This window comes from Protopterus annectens, chromosome 11.part0, assembly GCF_019279795.1.
Source record: "Protopterus annectens isolate FY-2018-M chromosome 11.part0, PAN1.0, whole genome shotgun sequence".
Classification (NCBI taxonomy): domain Eukaryota; kingdom Metazoa; phylum Chordata; order Ceratodontiformes; family Protopteridae; genus Protopterus; species Protopterus annectens.
This window is the reverse complement of record NC_056745.1, coordinates 767,435,942-767,458,543: the sequence shown is the minus strand read 5'-3', so window position 1 is coordinate 767,458,543 and position 22,602 is coordinate 767,435,942. Positions and strand designations below refer to the sequence as shown.

The window sequence follows — 22,602 nt, the reverse complement described above, 5'->3', positions numbered from 1 at the left end:
GCATTACTGTAAACTACACCAAATCACAGCTCTGCCCGATGGCAATGTCTGGAGTTCATTAGTGCATATTTAGATACCCAAACACAAATAACAACTCTGTCACAGAGAACAGAGGATTCTTTACAAAAGCAAGCCATATACATTCTTTCTCTACATTTGCCTCCAGCCAAACTAATTTTACAACTACTGGGGTCAATGACAGCTTCAGTAGTACTGGTACCTTTGGGTCCCTTTCACATCTCCAAATCTGACCTCAAAGCAGTGACAAGTGGAGTACCACAGAGTTCCGTCCTGGGACCTCTCCTGTTTCGTATCTACTTCTCTGAAGTACAGGCTAACACAGAAGGCCTCTGGCCAACGAAGTTTGCAGATGACTGCAAACTAGGAGCCATAGTCAAGTCCCCAAATGATGTGGACATCCTACAGAAGGGCATCACTGAGACAGATGCCTGGTGTCAGAGCCATGGCCTCAAGCTCAGTGCTAAAAAGTGTAGTGTCATCCCCTTTGGTAAAAACTCTGTACCCATAAACTACCACATAGGCAGCAATTTATTTAACACCGAATGTGGGATAAGAGACCTTGGGACCCAGTTGGACAGTAGTCTCTCCTTTGATAGTTACATCGCCACAGTAGTCAGGAAGTCCTTCTACGTGGCACACCTCATCATAAAAGGGTTCTCATCTAGGAAAAAAGAGGTCATTGTTCCCCTCTACTCGTCACTCAGACCCATTATAGAGTACAACGCCTCTTTTGGAATGTACCTTACAAGACATCTGCAGCAGCTGGAAAGGCCACAGAAGTACCTCACAAAGAGGATTACTGGCCTCAAACAAATTCCCTACACTGACCATCTCAAAAAACTCCAGCTTTACTCCGCAGCATATCGCCTACTCAGAGGTGATCTCTGCCTAACATATAAAGCTGTGTCAAACCCAGAGCTGTTGGACATGCTACACCTAAAGAAATCCTAATCCCTTCGAGCTGCACGCTCTAGGGACCTAAACCTTGTCACCACAATAAACAGGACACGCTGGAGGGATAGATTCCTGTCCCAGAGACTTCCTATACTCTACTCTGGAACAAGCTACCCATCTATGTCAAGCAAAGTTCTTCATTAGCACTCTTCAAGAAAAATCTTGATGAGTGGATGGGAAATAGGAAATACACCCCGGGGATCACTTCTGTCTTTCTGCTCGACAGTAGCACAGGAAAATAACTTTCTTGGGTGGCGTAAACTATGGAACCTTGCTGGCTAGGCTTATGTAGGCCCTTGGGCCAATAGCCTAGTACCTACCTGTGAACCTAACCTATGAGGGTGTTGCAGTGGAGACACCATCCACTGATGGCACTCATTCATATCACAAACATCTGCAGTCATTACTCAGCATGGTGGGCTCATGCAGAAGAAGTCATTTAGGGCCCCCCGTTTACCCAAGCATGTTTTCCCAGACAGAGGCCAGTCTTCACATCAACATCCTAGAAATGAGAACAGTCCTATTAGCATTGCAGAAGTTTCAAGATGTTCTATCTGTAGGGATGATTGCTATTCAGACAGGCAACATTTCTTTGGTCTGGTACATTAACAGACGTGGAGAAACCTGATCCTACCCACTATATCTCGAGGCAATGAGAGTGTTTGGCAATAGGTGATTTCTTCTGACCACTTTTTCTTGGCAACACATATTCCAGGGAAAATCAAAGTGCTATCAGACAAACTGAGCAGGACCATCTTACTTCCTTCATGAGTGGGCTCAATCGGTCAGTGCCAGAAATGATATTTTGCCAATGGAGCCAGCCATGCTGTGACCTATTTGTTTTTCTCCTCAATACCAAATGCAGCAGGTATTTTGACCTGATATCCTAGAGGGGCAGACACCAAGAGACTGTCTAGTTCATGACTGGCCATCCAATCTACTATATGCCTTCCCTCCATCTCTTCTCATTTCCATATTTATTCAGAAAGCATTACAGTGGGAGAGCAAGGTTATCCTCGTTGCCCCATTATGCCCTCTTCAAGTGTGGTTTCCCTTCTTGTGGCCTCACCTAGTTCAGGATCTTCTGTCTCACCAGTCTGGTTTGCCTTTCCCAGGCATGAAACCTCTGAATCTGACCACATGGTTTCTCTGCTTCCAGTAAAGGCTAAAAACTCCAGGCTTTCTTCTCCTGTTTGCCACATTCTTATGTCATTCCAGAAAGCCTCTACTGGGAAGATTTATAAGAGCAAGTCTTCAGCTCTCATTCTAGCTATTCTTGATTTCCTAGCTTCCATTTTCAATAATGGGGCTAGGTATTCGACAGTTAAAGTACAACTGGCTGCAATATCAAATTTTCACTTGGGCGAAAAGAATTCTTCTCTAGCATCCTTGAAGTTGTGCAAAGCCTTTCTTACAGGCACTTTGCTGCTTCAGCCTCCTATTAAGGACCCTATCCCTTCTTGGGACCTTACATTTATTCTTCAAGCCTTAACTCAGCCCCCTTCGAGCCTGTGTCTGTTCCTGCTCCTTTTTGGTCTTATACCCCTCTTAAGAGGCCTAGAGAGCAAGATTCCTCTGATGATTCAGATTCTGATGAAGAATCCCTGACTTGTTCTTCTCAGATTCCTTCTTCCTTAGATTATGGTTCTGAGGAAGAAGAGTCTTTCTGTCCTGATTCCTTTTGAAGAAATTTCTTTTGGTGACACTATTTCCAGAATGATGGAATTTTTTAAGTGGGATTGTGCTCACGTATCTGATGTTCAGAAGAGGTAGTATGAGCTAATGCAGATGGAATCTCTAAGGCCATCTGCTGTTCCTCTTGTTCTTGTTGCTTTGTTGGATGCCTTTTCCACTGCTTCTCAGGCTCCTGATTCCTAGCCCCCTGCCCTCCAAAAACATGATAGGTTTTATAAAGTGCCTGATGATTCCAAGTTGCTTTATAAGTGCACCTCTAATGACCCTTCTCTGGTGTCTGTTGCCTCTGATAAATCTAAATTTTGCTGCCTTCTGAAAAGTTGCTTCCCCTCTGACAAGGACAGCAGAACTATGGAGAGGCTAGGTAAGAAAGTGTATACTTCTGCTACCTTGGCCTTTAGAGCTGTGAACTGTCAGAGATATATGACCAGATGTGTTTTAGTTCTTCTGTCACAGGTCTGTCAGGTATTTTTCAGGTATTCCTCATTTTGACGGGAAGGCCTCAGCTTTTTCTATACTAGGGACTTCATCTCAGGTTGCTTGGCATTCCATTAAATACAGCTATGATGCAGCTGATGCCTCATCTAGGGCTGCTGCTCCTGGTTCTTATTTAGGAGATATTCCTGGCTCTGACTTCAGCCTTCGCCTGATGATATCAAGGCTAAATTGATGGATTCTGTTCTGGATAATAAGCATTTAGTTGGTGCTGCTGCTGAGTTGTTTAAGTCCCTGCAAGAAAAGAGTAAGGCTTTGCAGGATTTGAAGCACATTTTTGTTTCACCTGTTCCCAAATTTCAAAGGAATTAGCCTAACAAGCCTGATTTTGTTCATAGACAGTCTTGCCCTCCCCCAGAGGCAAAAAGGTGATAGAAGGGCTCCTTCTGCTAAGGCTACCCAAACAACTCCTACCTAGAAACATACTTTTCCTGACAAACCAGGTGCTGTCTGACTATCCTTGCCCTGCCCTTCTCAGTCACATTCCTCTTTTTCTGCATCTTTCCCTATCCCTTCCTGTATGGTTAAAGGTCACTCATCAGTGGTATTTCATGGTTTGAACCCCCCCCCTTTTTTTTAGGCATTCATCAGCCTCCTCCAGAACAACTGCCCTTTTTACCAGAGGTACTTCAAGGTCTTGTTGGCTCAAGGAACTATTCAAGAAGTTCCAACTCCACAGAGGGGAAAGGGGTTTTACTCCAGAGTATTCCTGGTCCCCAGGAAAGAAGGCACCTGGAAACCCATTCTGGATCTCTATCAGCTAAACACCTTTCCTAAGGCTCCTTCCTTTCAGATGCTATCCCTTCAAACATTGTTTCTTCTTCTGCTTCCACTGGCTTTTCTAGTCTCCCTGGATCTCAAGGATGCTTATCTTCATATTTCTATTCATTCCCTTTTCAGGAAGTTTTTGCATTTCTCTGTTGCTTCCTGTCATTTTCAGTTCTCTACTTTGTGCTTTGGCCTCTCTACTGCCCCAAGGGTCTTCACCAAATGCCTTGCTTCTGTGATTACTTTCTGCAAATTGAGAGGAATATAGATCTTCCCTTACCTGGATTACCTGCTCATTCAGGCCTCTTCTGCAGAGATTTAAATTCAGCATCTACATTTTGCTATCTGCCTTCTACAAAGCTTGGGGTGTACTGTAAACTTCCAAAAATTGTTCCTGACTCCTTTCTCAGGATCATGTTTTTCTAGGGTGCATGCTTCAGACTGTTCCAGTTTTGGCATCTCTGCCTCCTCCAAAGACGTTAACTCTGATTGCTTTCTCTCAATCCCTTCTTCCTCTGGCTTCAGTTACAGCCAGGGAGTTTCTCAGGGCTCTGGGTTACATGGCTTCCACCATTCCCATGCTTCCTCTGGCCAAACATCATATGAGAAAGTGCCATTGGTTTCTAAAGTCAGCTTCAACATTCTCATCCTTTAGAATTTCTAGTACCTCTTCTTCCATGTCTCAAGCTGGAACTTCATTGGTGGATTCAGCAGTTGTCTCAGCCCAGGGGCTGACTTTTCAACCTCCAGTCCTGTGTCAGGATCTCTGAACAGATGCCTCAGATGTGGGATTGGGGTCCCTTTCGGTCAACTGAAGGTGCAAGACCTTTGGTTTCTTCGACAAAAGAAATACCACATCAGCGTCAAAGAGATGAGAGCTCTTTTTCTGGATCTTCAACCCTTTTATTTTCTTTTCCATCCAGGGCAGGGCCCCTCAGGATTCTCACAGATGATACCACAGTAATGTGGTATATCAACAAGCAAGGGGGAGACCATGTCTTATTTTTTGTGCAGACTAGCTCTTCATGTTTGGGATCTAGCTGTCCATTATCAGGTGACCCTTCAGGCAGTTTATATTCCCTCAGATCAGAACATAGTCTTAAAATTCCCTGAGCAGGTCCATAACACAAGCCTATGAGAGGATGCTTCACAGGTTTGTGTTTCTAGACATATCCCACAAGTGGGTTACTCCTCATATTTATCTGTTTGCCTTCCTTCTAAACAGACAGCTTCCTGTCTTTTGCATCAGAGTCCCATGTCCTCTGACTTGGAAGGGGATGTGCTTTTTGCTTTTCCTCCCCATCCTCTCATTCCAAAGGTCGTGAAGTCCTGTTCAAGACAGCATTGGTTCCCGCTTTTTCTGCATTTAGCAAAGAGGAATCCTAACAAGTTACCTCACAGGATGGACCTACTCACATAAGACAACGGATCTCTTATTCATCCCCACTTGTCCACTTTTCAACTGACATTGTGGGTGTCAGTGTTTTGATCCTGTTTAAACACCATTTTTTTTCTGAGGACGTGCTTTGGGGTACTGCATGAGACCAGGAAACCCACTACTAGAAAATCTTATTTGTCCAAATGGAAGAAGTTTTTTTGTCTGGTGTCTTTCTTTTAACCTGGATCCACTTACTGTAGGTGTACCTTTGGTTCTCTCTTATTTTTGTGAATTGCTGAATGCTGGGTTGGCACATTCTTCTGTTAAAGCCAACCTGTCAGCTATTTCTTCTTGTTTGCCTTTGACTCCATCTTTGGCTTCTAGATTTGAGACCAAACAGTTTCTTAAAGGCATCCTTCAGATTTGGCCCCCCCAGAAGGCCTGTTCCTCCTTTCTTGGACCTTAATTTTGTTTTGGAAAAATTAACTCAGGCTTCTTTTGAGCTTGCAGCGTCAGGTTCCTTACAGCATTGCTCTTGGAAGACTGTTCTTCTTTTGACCCTTGCCTCTGCCATATGGGTGTCTGAGCTGCAAGTCTTTATGGCTATTCCTCCTTTTTTGTTTTTTCATAAGGACAGGGTGTCTTTTACTACTAATCCTGCTTTTATGCCCAAGGTGGTTAAGGCATTGTCTCTTAATCAGTGCATTCATTTGCTCACTTTTTCCCTTCTCCACATATCCATTATTATGGCTTGTCCTTCTGTCTATGTATATAAATAAATAACACACTCTCTACAATGTGACCAAATGAGATATGCCTCTGTTTACTTTTATTAGTATCCCCACTTTTTTTCTAGCTGCCTTCTTCTACTCCACCTCTTAACTATCTACCAGTCCCCCCCATATTTCATTAATCACACTGACATTTTTCTTCAGTCTCCCTCTATCTCCCCTTTCCTCACTCATGACCTTTTTTCATCTAAACTTGCCACACCTATTTCTATTAAGTGTAGTACTGCGGTGGTGGTGCTGCAGTAGTGTTGTTGCCTCACAGTAAGACACTGTCTGGTTCGATTCTCAGCTAGAGCATCTTCTGCGTGGAGACATGGGTGAATGGGCGTACCTTCATTGAAGGTTGTGTGTCAGGGCTGGCAACTCTGCATGTAAAAATCGACTGCCAATCATTAGCAGACCGGAGTTCCACTGTGGCGACCCCTAACTGGGAAAAGCCGAAAGACACAACATATGTTATAAATAAACAGTTGATCTGATGTTGTCAGTCTTCACTCAGTCCTTGAAAGTGGGCTCGGTTCTGAGCCTCGGAACAGACTTAGCCATTTATTCCAGCTTGCGCCTTCCAAACTCTTGAGCTAGGCTCTACCCATAATGCTCCTGAAAAAAAATTACCACAGATCTTGTTTGCCGCTTCGTAGGTCAGACTTGTTTGTCCTCCTCTCGAGCCTTGGCTGATTCTGAGCAAGTTTATTTCTATTAAAAATTCTTATCTCTTCATATTTTTGCTTAATTTTGTTCCTTAATCTTCTCTCTGTCTGCCCTCTCCTCTCATAGCTAGCCACACTGGTGTTGGAACCAGCTAATCTACGGCACCCCACTCAAATTCCTCTTCCTGCAACTATTGTTGAGTCTTTGGAGCCCCCCTGTTCTGACACTCCCAGTGTTGACTGTCTTGGTTCCGGTAGCATCCTCTCCTCCGGTTCTGAGAGCTGCCTTGAGCTCCTATGAGTTTTCAGTACCGGACGTCTCCCGGGGTCAGAGCCCACTGGTTGGGTCTGAAGTGCATGGATCAGTTCCCTTAGTTTCAGAGCCATCCATGTCCCTTGGTGCTTTCACCTTTGTAGCATCAATCCAAGCTTCTGTTTCAGGGGCCACCTCCTCAGTGCAGGGTGTGACTCCGGTTTCGAAGGAGAGTCTATTTCAATTCCAGGCTCCCATCCCTCTACAGGGGGGCCGGACTTCTGAATCATGGAGAAGGCCTTACCCATTGGGGACTCTCAGTCTTTGCCATCCCTGTCGGGACAACTGTCTACATCCCCTCTACCTAAGCTACCATCCTTCTCATCCCCGGGATAGAGAGCACCAAGGTCCCAGGTTGCACTCACTTTGTTGGTTTCCTCTTCAGATACCTCCCCAGATCATCCCCCTCAAGGAAGTTCCTGCAAAGAAGAAGTGCAAGAGGAAGCAGTTAGACTCCCTGGAGGAGTCTTTCACTGAAGATACTGATTTTGATGAAGGGGAAGGTTTCCCCACGTCACCCCTTGATGATGTTTCCTTCAGGGACATCTTAGAAATCCTGAAACAGAGGGGTGGCTGGTCCTCCAGCCAACCTTCCTCGTAGGAGTCAGTATACCTGGAGGCTTTTTGTGCTCACCCCTCTACTTCTTGGATCTCTCTGCCTACTGACGATCTCATTAAATTGATCGCTCAGTGCGTGTGGAAGATGCCTGATGCCTTTGAGCCGATCCCCAAAAGGCCTGATAGTATCTTATCAGCCCCTAAGGATGAGTCTGTCTGGTCCAAAGGAATACACGTTGGCACCATGGTGATAGAGATGACCAAAAAAAGGGAACTTGCTGAGGAAAGTCTGAATATCCATCCTCCTAACAAGGAGTCTAGGACTTTGGATAGATTTGGGAAGCTCGTTTATGCTTCAACAACCCTTGCTTTCAGGTCCTTGAATTATATGGTGCACTTTACAAGACTACAGAGGGATCTGATCAAGGAGCTCTTAAATTCCTTCAAAGGAGCAGTGGCTGAAGGTGTATGGGCCAAAGTTACCTCTCAGCTCGCAACCCTTGATGCAATTTCTAACTCATCCATGAGGCTGATTGCTCATGCAGCTGAAGGGGCTTTCAGAGCAGCAGGTTCAGGCATAGCCATTAGAAGGCATTCCTGGATGCGCTTGTGCGATTTTGCAGAGCCATTCAAAGTGTCATTCATCAACACTCCTTTTGACGGATTTTTGGTTCCAAGGTTAAAGACACTTTAGCCAGATGTGAAAAGGATGGCAAGACCCTTTCTGCGCCAAGCGTATGTTTCCCAACTCCTCAGAGGCCCTACTCCAGGAACCAGAGAAGTGTGAGACTATGGTTTAAAAAATCCAAAGGGCCTTTCCAGGATTCATGCAGCAAAGACTGTCTATGATGCCGCCCCAGAGGCAGAAATGAACTGCAAAACCAAAAAAAATGTTATGAGTTTTTTTCTGCCTGACAGGAACCAGACTTGTACTAAATATGGTGCATAAAGTCATGCAGCTTTAACAATAAATGGGCTACTGTCGAAGCATGGATTATTAGTGAAAATCCTTATATCCTAGCTATTACTGAAATCTGGCTGGAGGAGGCTTTTGCCCCCTTCAGCTATGTACACTGAAATTACAAAATCATTTATGTCAATGAACCAGAGGTGGTAGTGGAGTAATGCTACTAATCAAAAACAACTCCTATTTAAATTCACTAACTCTACTCAAACAAATGACAAACACCCTAACTGGATACTTGCCAGTAGCACTTTGGGTGGTCATACTCTCTGTAATATTTCAGTCTTTATTTGCTACCTCCCTGTTCTTCCTTTAGCGCAAATATCTTGTGAGAAGTATTTCCTAAAGGATGAAATAAAAACGCTTACATATGGGTAAAATTGATGTGGATACATTGGGCTCTGAGTCTAAAGAACTGAATAAAATACTCATACAGATCAATCTAGAACAACTATTAAAACATCCAAACAGACCTAATTTACATTCTGGCAAACATACTTCATTAGATCTCATAATGTCAGACACTGCTGCACTAATATTGCCATCCTGCTGAATTCTGTAAGTGACCATTGAACAATACGCTCCTCTTGGTCAGTTAAGTCTGTAAAACCTCCTTTTCAGATTGCTCTGGGATGATTCTTCCCTGAGCATATATTTTCCATCTTCATTCACCACCTTAGTCACATAGATTGGTCACCTATATACCTAATTAAGGATCTTACAGTAGCTTTGTCTTTGTGCATCAAAACACTGTCTTCTTTCTGGACACTCTATTCCCTTGTGTACATAAAAGACTTAGGGGACACGTCTGCCCTTGGCTTTCAAGGGATCCTAAGAAACTCTTGAAGCAAATGGATGTTGCCTGAGGTACATGGAAACAAAACCAGAATAACTTAAATCTACTTCAAAATTGCCTCATCTTAAAGTAACATACTAGAATAGCTACTAATTCTGCCAAATCCTTGTATTTGCATAGCAAACAATTATTCTAAACAATTTTAGAAATATCTTAAGCAATTATTTATCCACATTTCTAACAACTGCCACTCCCACCATATAGCTAATGGATGTAATGACATTAACTCTATATAAGATTACAAATCCTTCCTCCATTCCTCCGTCTTGGAAACCACAAACTCATTCAAGTCACTCCAACAGTCTCCAAACCTCACAAAATAGTCCTCCTCCAACTCCACTCTACCCTCTTGCTGAATATGCAAGTACCTTCCACTTTAGTGAAATCTCTCTAAATGTAACAAATTACTAAAAAAAAAAACATAAACAGTCAAAGCTCAACGGTACTTTTCTTATTGAAGGTGCTAACTAGTTTGCTAAATCTTTTACATATATCTGCAACTTATCCGTTACTACTGGTATACTTCCTTCAGGTTTAAAGCATTCCATCGTCATTCCTTTTCTCAAAGTACTGTCACCTAAAAACCCACAAGGACCTGTGACCTTTCTCTACTCTCTTCCCTCTTGCAAAAATATTTGAAAGTTTTCTTTACAATCAACTACTTAAGCACGTTTTGGTGTTCTATCAGATAAATAGCATGGATTCAAAAATGCTTTTGTCACTACAGCCTCTGCTACCAACTCTGTATACTGTAACATCAAGGGGGTCATGCTATTGCAGGTGTTTTTATAAATATGACTTAAGTATTTGAAGTGTTTAATCACAGTATTATGCATAATAAGCTTGCTAAACTTTGGCCACAATATCATTAAATGGTTCCAAAGTAAACACCGAGTTCACAACATTTCAGGTTCACTCTAATAATCATCTATTCACAGTTGGTGCATTTAACACAGGATACTGAAAGGCATAGTCTTAGCCCCTTATTCTTCTCCCTTACTCATCAGTGACCTACCTCGTGATTTACACTCGAAACTTTTTCTGTATACTAGTAACATTCATCTACTTCAAGCTAATACATGCTCTTTCAACCTACAATCCCTGCTGCAACTGTTCTTCTCCATTCTATGCCAATGGGCCTCTTTTATTAATTTATTGATGCACGATAAAAAAAATTTAATGCTATTTTCATTCCCTCATAAATACCTTCATTGTCTACAATTACTATATCAGGCAGCAGAAATAACTTCATACCCCCAGTCACTAAAAACAAATAGTTATGTCTTACAGTTGACAGTTCTCTTACCTTCTCCACCCACACAGGTAATAATGTAAATAGTCCTTTCCCACATATCTCCTATAGCAAAGATTGGGTAAAAATATTCTTCTCCCTAAACTCTAATATGGTCTGCCTCTCCTGACCTGCCATTCTTCCTACAACACAAAGAGACTGTAGACCACTGAAAACAAAATCTGCAGATTCAACCTTCTTGCTTACTATCACATTCACCTCTCTCTTCTGCCATTTACTGACAGATCCACATATTTATGCAAAAAATTAATATTTAAAATATTAAATTAATGATATTGCTGTCCTCTGAGGGAAAAAAAAACTTCTCCCTGTTAGAGGGCCTATCTTCTCCATAAGAAATTCACAACGTGAACACTTACAGACTATCTTTTATAACAGTTATAGTTGAAAGGGCCTTTTCAAATTTTGGATCTGCTCTCTGGAATAATCTTCCTCCTGATTTAAGAGGTACGGAAAGCCTAAAGGAGTTCATAATAGCTTCTTCTGAGCAACTTCATAATGACTGTGCATGTAAAATGATTTAAAGACAAAGGTTAACATTTCTGCTGTCTAGTTCTGCTTTAACAGCCTCTTCAGTAAAACGATCTGTTCCTTCTGTACAATTTGACTTTGTGGTCTATGTTTCTTTGTTTTATTATGTATTCTAACAATTTATTGTAAATATTTTTATAATGTAATCAGATTATTATATAATGTATATATTTGCGTGTATACTAACACATATATTTGTAACATTGTTATTTTACTCTGTCTGTGTTTACCCATACCAAGTTCAAATAGAAATAAAAGTAAAATAAAATAAAGGCTGCTCCACCCCCCCTTTAAGATGAGTCCTTGTAGGCCATCCTGAATCTCCTCTTGTAGAAGTGGTACTAGAAATAAAAGTAAAATAAAATAAAGGCTGCTCCCCCCCTTTAAGATGAGTCCTTGTAGGCCATCCTGAATCTTCCCTTGTAGAAGTGGTACTTTTGCAACTTGTCAGAAGAGCTGACTCTGATTACTTTGAAAGGGTGTCTTTGTAAGCCTTCCAGCATAGGGAAGTCCTGCTTTTCCAAGCTGTTCCAACCAAGTCACCCAGTAGGGTGACTTCAATTTTTGATTAGTTGTAGTAGTTCTTAAGTACTTCCTAGAAAGGGTTTCACTTACGGTGCAAGTCTTTCATATAGAGCATTTCTGGACAGATCCAGACTATACTCTTCAAGGGGCTATAGATGCTATCATTTTTCCAAAGCAGACCAGGAAGTTTATTTCCACATCTTGTCTCCTAAAGTAAAAGGAAATTCTCATCTTATCCTTCATGCATTAGTTAAGTTCCAGATGGCCACTTTTCAGGGTTACATGCCCCTCCTGCTGCAGGACATTTGGATTGTGTTGTGGGACATGATAGATGCCTTTTGGTACATCATTGTTTGGGTCTGCACAGATGTTTCTTTGGTATGCTGTGGGTGGGTACTAGTCTTGATATAAAATGCTAGCATTTGGTCTCTGTTCTGTATGCAGAGTATTTAAAGTGGTGTTGCCTGTGGTGAAAAGGCCTAGCAGGATAGGTACCTCCATATATTCCTTACATGGCTGACTCATTCCTGTTTGCACTACGGTGGTATCCATTGTTGTTTACAAACATTGGGGAAGTCTTGTCTGAATGCAGACTAGAGGATTGTCTTCACTGCAGCTGGGCAGGAATGGACATTTTGATTGTCGGTCATTTCTTTCAAGAGTGAGGGTTCAAGAGATTATGACTTTGGTAGTTTGACTAAGGATGCCGTGGAAGGTGCCATGCTTATATCCTCCTGCAGATTCCGAACTTGGTGTTAACCAGTAGCTTCAGAGTCGCCACTTCTTCATGGTTGGTGTTAGACCCTTGTCAGTAGTTTGTGAAGTGGTTCACCACTTCCAGTAGTCTCATTTTTGGCCTACCCTTCCAGCAGCAGAAGTCATCAAATGTTATGACAGATGCTGTGCTAGCAGACTGGGGAGCCTACTTAAGCTCCTCCAAGGTTCAGAGGAAATGGCCCTTCTAAGAGAGTGAAGCACCACAGCTTTTAGCTGGAGCTGTGGGCAGTGGTTCTTGCCTTCAAAGCTTTGAGGATGACTTGAGACCAAATTCTCACAGCAGTTTCATTGTGTGGTATGCAGAGAAGTAGAGCAGTGTGTGTTTGTATCTTCCTCCTGCAGAGAAGTGATATGCATCAGGCAGTGGACTGTAGACGAGACATCACTTTTATGGTCACTTACATTCTGGAAGAAGTGAATGAGCTGAAAGATTCTGTGAACCCTAACCTTTGCCCTCTTCTGGAGGCATGGATTCAAGATCCTGTCAGATTAGCATCTTCTAAGTGTGTATGCAGGTGAGGGGGGCCCTGTAATTTGACCTTTTCAACATAAATTGATGATGACTGTAGTCTCTCTCTCCCATGGATGGGAAGATCCAGTCCTCAGTCCTTTGTTAGCCACTATACAGGACACAAGGGCAAAAGAGAGCACAGCATTAGCAGTTGAGTGTAATCATGTTTTTGGAAGGTGGGAGAAAACTCCTTGCAGACATGGGGAGAAGGGTGAGAGATTATCCTCCTTTGTCCTGTGATAACAGTGAAAGGTATGATTTCATGTTGGCAGTTCACTGGCAGTGTTGGAAAGAATCCCAATACATGCGAAAGAATCTCCCTACATGTTGAGTTTAGATCATTTTTCTCTAGCTATACCTTCCAGCAGGAGTCTTGATGGTAATTGCAACCACCAAGAAGCCTTCCATGCATTGTAGTAATTTAGCCAAGTAGAAGAGCTTCTCCATCTGGGTGGAGAGAAATGATTATGGCACCTCATTTGATCAGTTTACATATTATTCTTATATATTTCAGACACTTCATCCATTTGATTCTTTGTTATTCCAGATCATCATTGAATCATACAGCATACAAGGCAACTTAGCTATGTAGACATTTACACCTTGCCAGTACCCTCCCTTAGAATGTATTTCTTTTTTTGAGGAGGGATAGACCATTCATGCCAGGGGTGAATTTGTGAATACCTATTAAAAAGTCTATCCCTTTTTTAAAGGAAGCTAGTGTGTCACATTGCTTGATTTGGAGTGGAAGCTTGCCTGCAGTAGGGCTAGTCATTCATGTCAAATCTCTCTCCCTCTCCACTGTGATTTGTTCATATGCTGAAGCAGCTTTAGATCTTGTCCTTGTGTCCGCTGGACTGTTTGATTTTTGGAGACATGAGAGGTCTTGGACTGTCAGATACCTAAGGAGTCTGTAAGACACTGAATACAGGTACAGAGCCTCCAGCCCTTCCTGGTAGCTGAGGTCTTTTAGGCTTATGGCATTTTTTGTTAGGAACCTGTGGGGTCTGTCCCACTGTCTGATATGTCTAGTAATATACATCCCAAAAAGGGTATTCAGTTCTATGATGGACCTAATCAGCATGGAATATTGAGTAGTAAGAACCTCTTTGGGTGTAGAGGAGATACCGTTTGTGATCAGCTGTGATGGACTGAAGGATTTCTTAACAGCTGTTGCAGTATAAAAGGAGAGGAAATTGTCTACCGATGTTCCAAGGTCTCTCATAGCATCTTCATTTTGGTGTGGAATGTTGTTTATACTGTAAGTGTGATTGAGGGATTGTTTACCAAATGCAACAATATTGCACATTTTTAGTATTTATTTTGATTGTTTATCTCTAAAATTTCTGACTCTTTTTATGATCTGGTGGAGAGCAGGAGCATATGGAGCATCACCAGTTGTTTATGGTTGTGCAGTTCCTTACGGGGGAGTTCTAGATCATCACCCACGTATTATTGATAACGCATCATCACCCACCTATTATTGATAACTTTGCCCATCTTCTGTTAGAGCCTATACATTCATTTGCCTTGGAAAAAGCTTTTCTTGGTAGCAGTCATCGCAGGCTCTCTGAGTTTTAAATGTTTATTTGTATAGAAAGTATTTAGTCTTTCAAAAGGCTTGAGTACCTGTTAGGATTAGCATACATTTCCTCCTTAAAATTGTGTCGGAATTGTTCTCAAACCAGTCCATTCAATTCCCTCTTTATATGTGATACATAAAGTAGGGAGAAAAGGGCATTTGACACCTAAATGTGCACTGCTAACTCATGTTTTACCTGAAGAGAGTGCATGCCTTCAGGAAGACTGACAAACTGTCCCATTTGTCTCCTTTATTCCAGGGAGAGTGGGTTTAAGTTGCAAATCCTGACCAAGTGGATTGGCAACTGCACTGTGTTTTAACCATTGGGTGTAACTTGCCCTACTTAGAGTGGCTTTTCATAGCAGCAATTTTCAATCAGAGGTGTAACAGTTTCCAGTATTTGTTTCAAGAATGTTTCCATTGCAAATATTTGTATTGTTTCTAGTGGTAGCCCCTTTATAGTTTCACCAACCATTTTCCAGGCGTCACTCTTTTGGTACTTTGTTTAGAAAAATCATCATTTTAAGCTTCTACCTGTTCACTTTTTTCCTGACTGTGACCTCCTGGAAGGTGTCATTTTACTGCTTGAGAATTTTCGTTATTTTTCTGGATTTCGTCCAAACCACCGTACTTGTTTGGCCCTCATTTCCTTGTCCCACTCCATCTCCCTTGCTAAAAATAACAATACATCGGTCTGCTGCCTCTTCCTCAACCTCTTTAAAGCCTTCAACACTGTCTCCCTCATCCTCCTCTCCATATTATCTGATCTCACCCTTTCTCCCTCTTCCATCACCTGATTCTCCAGCTACCTCTCCAAATGGTAACAATCTGTAAAATGACTTTCCGCTCTATCTCCCTTCCTACTCATTCAAATGGGAGTCCCTCAAGGATCTATCCTTGGACCCCTGCTTTTCAACATTTTCACAAACCACCTCTCTACATCCTGTCCTCTTTCTACTCTCATACAATATGCTGACGACTCTACCATCATCTCTACTGCTGATACCATCTTTGATCTTCTCACCCTCACCCAAAATTCCTTCAAATCTATCGAAAAATGGCTCACTAACAACCAACTTAACTAAATTTCTTCTATTCCTCCCCAAATCTCTCACCCTCCGTAAGTCTACCTTCTCTAACACCACTACAGTCAATGTAGAGCCCCATACAAAACTCCTAGGGGCCATCATCGATGACCAACTTAAATTTGACCTTATGTCCACCATTGCATTAAGAAAACCCACCAAAAACTAGGACTACTGTATAGAAATAAAATGTTCCTTACCAAAGATTCTAGAGTCACACTGGCTCACGCTTATCTTCTCCCCACCCTGCTCTATGGCTCACAAATCTTAAATAACCTACAGACTTCTCTACGAGCCAAGCTTAAAAGCACCTATAACAAAATTTGCAGTTTGCTCCTAATCAGCCCCAAACTCACATCACTGTCTTTCATTCTGCTTTAAAATGGCTTGATCTCCCCCATTAACTACTACTCTCCTAACTATCATTCATTCTGTTCTCTACAAATCTACCACCTGCCCTAGCATCTCCTCTCTGGTCACTCTTTATACTCCAGCTGGAGCCCTAAGGAGCTCAAAAATAAATTTGGCCAAAACTTATATAGCTAGTTCCCTGCCCAAAACTGAAACAAGCTTTCCCCTGAAATCAGAAAAACAACAATACATCAATTCAAAAAGGCTTTTAAACAATATCTTCTTGATAACTCAATTTGTAACTTTAACTCCTAGTCAGTCTTTAACAACACTAACTTTATTTGCCTGCACTATACTGATTCAGTTCTTTGTCAGTTTGGCCTTAACTGTCTGACACTGACTCTCTACAGAGTATCGTTTACAAAAAAAAAATCTCTTTTTCATTCATTGTTTTTCACTGACTTGATTATGATACTGTGTAATTTGTAAATAACTGATTCACTGTTTCAACTATCTGCTCTGTGATATTTCTTGTCTCAAAATAACATGGATTTTGCTTCTCCTCACTGTACTTATTGTGTACATAGGCTTACTACTGCTTCTAACAAACATAAACTGTGTTACTTAATGTATTTTAGTAATTTATAGGTACTTGGATATTTTATACATTTTCATTATTGTTTGTCTGTTATTAATTTGACATGCTTTGGTGGAGCTTTTCACCCTGGACCTCCACAGAAAAAGGGCTTTTGCTCAGTTGAACACTTCCAGTCAAAAGATGTCAGAAAATGAAATAAACAAGTTAACCCACTGAAGGGATCTCCCTGTATTGGTTGTTACGTACTTAACATTAGTTGATCTCTAAAGGAGAACTCTGCACAGGTTATTTGTTACTGTTCCACTGTCATCTTGTGTTTGAACAACCATTTCATCTAGCAGCTTCACTTGGAGTTGTGTTTGAGTTGGAGAGGTATATATTAATCTATCTGTATATTGTTCTAGTTTTTTTAGTTGTTTCTTGTTCTACATGTACTTGCTCAGTGAATATGGATAAAAGTGAGGGATATAAAAGTCTGGGCATGCTCCCCTGACCCGAGGTTTCATACTGTGGTGTATGCTGACAAGAGATGCACATACTCCTGAGTGCATGAATAAAATTGAAAATGCAGAAGGGGAAATCTCATCATTTAATTACTGCAGAAAAGAGCTCTCCCTCTTAGAGCAACTGATCAGTTGTATATGTGTTGTTTCCCTTCCATGGTTGTAAGAGTCCCTGGTTAAGGAGAGAGAGATTTCTGACATGGTGTTACTCTGGGAGGGGTATGGAGGAAGGAGGTGGTTGAAGCCTTCAGAAGTAATTATACTATAAAGAGTTATGTAAACTTAAGCAAACTAAAGTATGTCAAGATTGTTTCGACCTTCTTAATGTGATACTTCAAGTGAACCTTTCTGAGACTTGTTTTGGCAAGTATGACATACTTTTTTGAACAGGCTGTAAGAATGTATTTAATGTTTTTTTTTTTTCATATACAGATTCCAAGAAAGATTGAACAGCTGTGTCTCTACATTTTTGACAGTAAAGGAGTGGCAGTTACATTTAATTTGGGGACAGAATCATCTGGTAGCAAGTAGCCTGAATGTCAGTGTATCACAGGAGCACTCTTCATCACTCTGTGTAAAAGCAATTGCTGACTTCAGAAAGTTTTTATTCCTTCTGTTGCTACCTGTGCATCATCTGTAGGGTTTAATAATGCTCTTGAACATTGTTACCAACTGACATGATAAAGAATCACATTCATTGTTTAGACTGAAAGAATACTAAAGGCTTCAGAGGCACCAGGTGAAAGTAAGTTTCCAGAAGCATGTTCTTTCTCAGGTTTTGCCAAAAGGAATGTGAGGATTTATGTGACTAATAGTGCCTTTTGTTGTATATTGGGTGCCTGACATTCTTTCAGACTGAAGTATTGCAGAGAACTGTACATAGCACAGGCACGCCAAATGCCTGTCCCTCATTCTGGTCTTAGATATGTATGCGATTACTGGTGCTTTATGTTCACTAATTGTGCTCAGATCTTATAGTTATTTGAAGATATTTAGCATACATCCCCCTGTACTATTACCATTATATTTTATTTTTCAAAGAATATGATAGCTCTTTATGATGATGCCAACCATGTCTGATATTTTCACTTTAATAGCAAATGATTTACTTGTGCTGTTGGTGAATCCATTTGGTCTTGCTTTTTTTTTTTTAATGTGCAAACTCGGTCATGTTCTTCTGTGTTCACAACATACAAAGTGTTGTACTTTGGTGATGTTCCCCTGTTATGAGTTTGCCCATGCTGAAATTGTTAGATTCCTGATGTGATTATAATGACGTCATATGACCTTATGGAGGGTTATAACTAGAACCTGCAGTAGAATAATGCTTCATTATGCCACTTAATCCAGAAATGTCTTCGCTCACAAGTTTTAATGTTTTGTAATTTCCAAAATAAATATTTAGTCTTTTAAAATAAAAAGAATACATTTGTAATAAGGTGTTAAAGAAATGAGAGCTAGTTAAATTCAGAGAAGTCCCCTACCTTTATTATGTTGTGATTTTTTTAAGCGTCATAATTGAAGTCTTTTAGAAGGAACAATAATAACCATGTTTTACAGCTACGTTAAGTCCAACGTGAAGCAATGTTCATGTAGTTAGTACTGTTTTCATCTGATGCTTGAAGCAGTCGTGGTCAGTAAAATTATACTGTAAATCTAATTTGTGACAGCTGTTTGGGTTCCTCTGCAGTAGTTCCAGACTAGGAACACTCCTTTTGATGGTCAGCTGCACTCACTGTAGGGAAGGTTAGCGTTAACCCCCCCCCCCCCCTTTCAGTTCTTAACCTGCTACTTTGTGGACTGACTGCAATGCTTAGTAAGAGTTTTGTGCAATGTTGTTACAAATATTTATTTTTGTCAGTTGTGAATTCATATTATTTGTTTTCAGTTTTATCATTTTTCTCTGTTTTTACCCCCCGCCTGTCATCAAAAATGATTTGACCAGTCTGTTTCATCCTTCTTTTGTGAGAGTCTGTCATGGGAGGCCATCATCCTAGTTGCTATTGTGATTCTCTTGTAGAGCCCCATTTCCTGTCTCCTCAATAGCCTGTTAGTAGTGGTGACTGATGCATGGTTAGATCTCAGCTGTATCAGTGATGTACTGCTTAATGGCTATTCCACTTATATCACTGACGTACTGCTTAATGGCTGTTCCACTTATATCATTGATGTACTGCTTAGTGGCTATTCCACTGTTGGGTGACTAATTGATCCAGGGTTGACGAGGTCATAGTTAGGTCTTTATTATTTCATACAAGAGAATTGTCAGCTTTTCCCATCTTTGGATGTCTTTTTCTGCAATTGCTGCTTTGTCTCTATTCCACTAATGTTCTTGCAAGGAAGAGATAGGTAGACTAGACAATCATGCAACCAGTCTGTATCTTCAACCTTCATCCATCTCAGATACTAGACAAAACTGCCAAATATAATGGACTGATGTTTTTCCTATCAGAAGGCTAAGCAAGTCCTTGTAGCAAAGATGTTAAAGAAAAACATGATTTTGGGCTGTTATTTCAAAGAGGACCTGAAGTGAGCTTATGCTTCCCTTCCCTGTTCTCTCGTACTACTGTTCAGATTTCTCAGTAAGACTCATGATCAGGGAAGGTATGGACACTTTGGTCATGCATCTCAACCTCTAAGAGGAAGAAATCTAGACAAATTTAAAAATAATGGGGGGTGGTAAAGACCCAAAGTTAGGGAGTGTTTTTGAACTGTTGCTGTTACAAACCTAGAAAGTTGTTAGAATAGTTGACTTTGTGTTATGCATTTTGTGAAGGATATGAAGTCTAAAACTCAATTGTATGTCATCATTTAGTGACCTCAGTCCTTGTGATTTGCTAGAAAACCATACATTTTATGAAGAACAGACAAGAATATGAGGCAGAACTCTGGACATTCTGCGAAAATCTGAGCAGTTGAGATGTATGACTTTGTCCCATCCTCTAAGCTAAGAAGCATACTGAGTGGTATACCTCTCAACTTCTTTGCTGAATAATTCTGGGCAAATTGAAAATAATGGGGACAAAGGCCAAAAAATACGAGACGTTTCTAAATCTGCTTAATTCACTTAAAAGTTAACAGAACAACAGGTTTTGCATCAGCATGCATTTTCAGACAAGATGGGTATGAAATTATTATGTCTGTCAGTATTGACTGACTGTAATCCCCAGTGATTTATCTGAAAATCAATTTTATGAGGGGTAGACCAAAATATGGGGCAAAATGAGATATAATCTTCAGAATCAGGGACAGTGAAGAGTTATGCTCTGTGGCCCCCCTTGTTTTCTGTCTGCTTATACTGTTCAGTTCTTATAATTTGTTGTTGGAGGGTACCTTTGTTCAGTATCTGAAAAGAGTAGACATTCTGAGTTCTTGTGCAGTTGTTATACTGCTGTCTTAAACATTGTAAACGTTGTGTAATTTTTAAGATTAGAATATGATATTTTGTGTAAATTGAGCCAGCACCACTTTACTGCATAAGGCTTTGCTTGGATGCAGTCTTCATCATAAATGGAAATGTTAGATGGCCTGGAAAGGATGCTTGGCATGAGCAGGAGCAATGCAAGCTAATCACAGCAAAAAAAGTGACTCTGTCAAGGCTTTAACATAAGAAACAGATCACTAAATGGTTACAAGAAAAAAGAAAAAAATGATGGAAGCCACAGACCAAAAAGACAGTTAGAAAGAGCCCACTCATTGAACACAAATAGACTGAAATATATTAACAAAACAAGAGAACAAAATGGCAAGCTTTTGGAAAATGCAACATGTACCTTATATCATTGTTTGTGTCAAATGTAAAAATGCATTTCTCCCTGTCACCATTTAAGTACGACTGTTCAGCAATTCACAGCATAGGTTCAGTAAAAAGTTCCCTAGTCATGCAACTTCTTGAATTAATGAATCAACTGCATTACTTTGGCAACTGGCAATAAATTGGATAAAGCAAAACATGGTGCAGATGAAGCTTTGTGCATTACAAAGAATTATTATTGGGTTTCAGATCGTAACTGTCCATTATGTGTTCTCGACATGGATGCCAGGATTCACCTCTTGATCTTCTCCGTTGAGGTGATTTTCTTGGCATCCATGTCTCAAACACATAATTCTATGGTAACGATCAGAAACCAAATCATAATCCTCTATGGGCAGGATGGATAAAAATGTATGGTATGTGCTGCAATCTGAACAAGAGAACATACTTTTTGTATGATTATCCTTTCTCTCTCCCCCTCTCCAAAATGTTCTATAAATTTCATGTTCGTCTGTATTTAAAAGTGTGAAATAGGCCCTTGATTTGCCTTTTTATGCTTTATTCAATAATGCCTGCTTGGCAGTCAGTAAATTAAGTTAAAATCCCTGACTGTCATCAGGCTGTATTGTGGTTGCCTAGAGCAGTGAATCACAAAAACATTAAGTGGGAAAATATGAAAACAGCTTTTTGCAGTTCTTTTTTTAGCTGAACTAATTTTCTGACATTTAATGTTCTTAATCAGAGCACCAAATACAGCATGATCAACGCAGTTGGCATTAATAAGGTAAAATTTCCTATTGTTTCTTTTAAAGAAGATAATGTATGTGTTTAGGAAACATGAATTACTTACTGAAATCCCCATAGTAATGTCACTTCACTATAGCATGCTTTGTTTTTTCTTAAGCAACACAAGGAATGAAAAAATAACTGTGGTAGTCTGTATTTTATAAACGCTTATATTCTACTGCAGCCCCACCCACCCCCACCACTGCTAAAATGTATTGCTGACTTTCTAAAGCAAATGCAAGTAGCAAATCTTTGAAATTGATTATAACATTCCTGTTACCATATTTAATACCATGTTATACAGTTTTTGTTGCAAGTGTATTGTTTTTGCATTTTATTTGATAACTAAGGCCCTTCAATTTTTTTTTTCTTTGAGCTGAAAATGCTTTCTGTGATGTTGCGAATGACTGACCCCACAGTGTCACTATTTTTCTGCTAAATGTGTCCTTAGTTTCTTACTTTCTAGAGAGACACTTCGCATGTTTATGTAAATCATTAGCCAGTACCTGCCATGATGCTATTACAAGGGTGTGATTATAAAGAAAAAAAAAAAAAGTGGGTTGTTAAATTAAAAAAATAAATAAATAAATGATCTTATTTTTTTACAGTCACTTGCAACCTTAGCATGAAGAGTATACCTGAAATTGAAATTAACAATAAAACAAAGATGATTCAGATGTTGTGCTTTTTTATCTGGCATTAAATGTAATGTTCAACATTAGATTCCTGCCAAATGGCCAACATTTCAAAGTTTAAGGGTGCCCTCCATGTGCTGTGTGAGGAGCCATACCTCCATATTAAAGACAGAGAACCAGTTTCTTGCAGCAGAAGTGCACTCCTTTGG

At 40.5% G+C, this 22,602-nt stretch overlaps 1 protein-coding gene across 1 annotated transcript in view; it reads left to right on the top strand.

The window, feature by feature from the left end:
* Nucleotides 1-22,299, top strand: part of IPO8 (importin 8) — a 3,293,983-nt gene extending 3,271,684 nt beyond the window's left edge. Inside the window, exon 25 of the mRNA XM_044088203.1 lies at nucleotides 17,651-22,299. Within this exon, the coding sequence (XP_043944138.1) occupies nucleotides 17,651-17,667 (17 nt within the window). The 3' untranslated portion in view covers nucleotides 17,668-22,299. The remainder of the gene's footprint in view (nucleotides 1-17,650) is intronic.
* The last annotated feature ends 303 nt before the right edge of the window (nucleotides 22,300-22,602 follow it).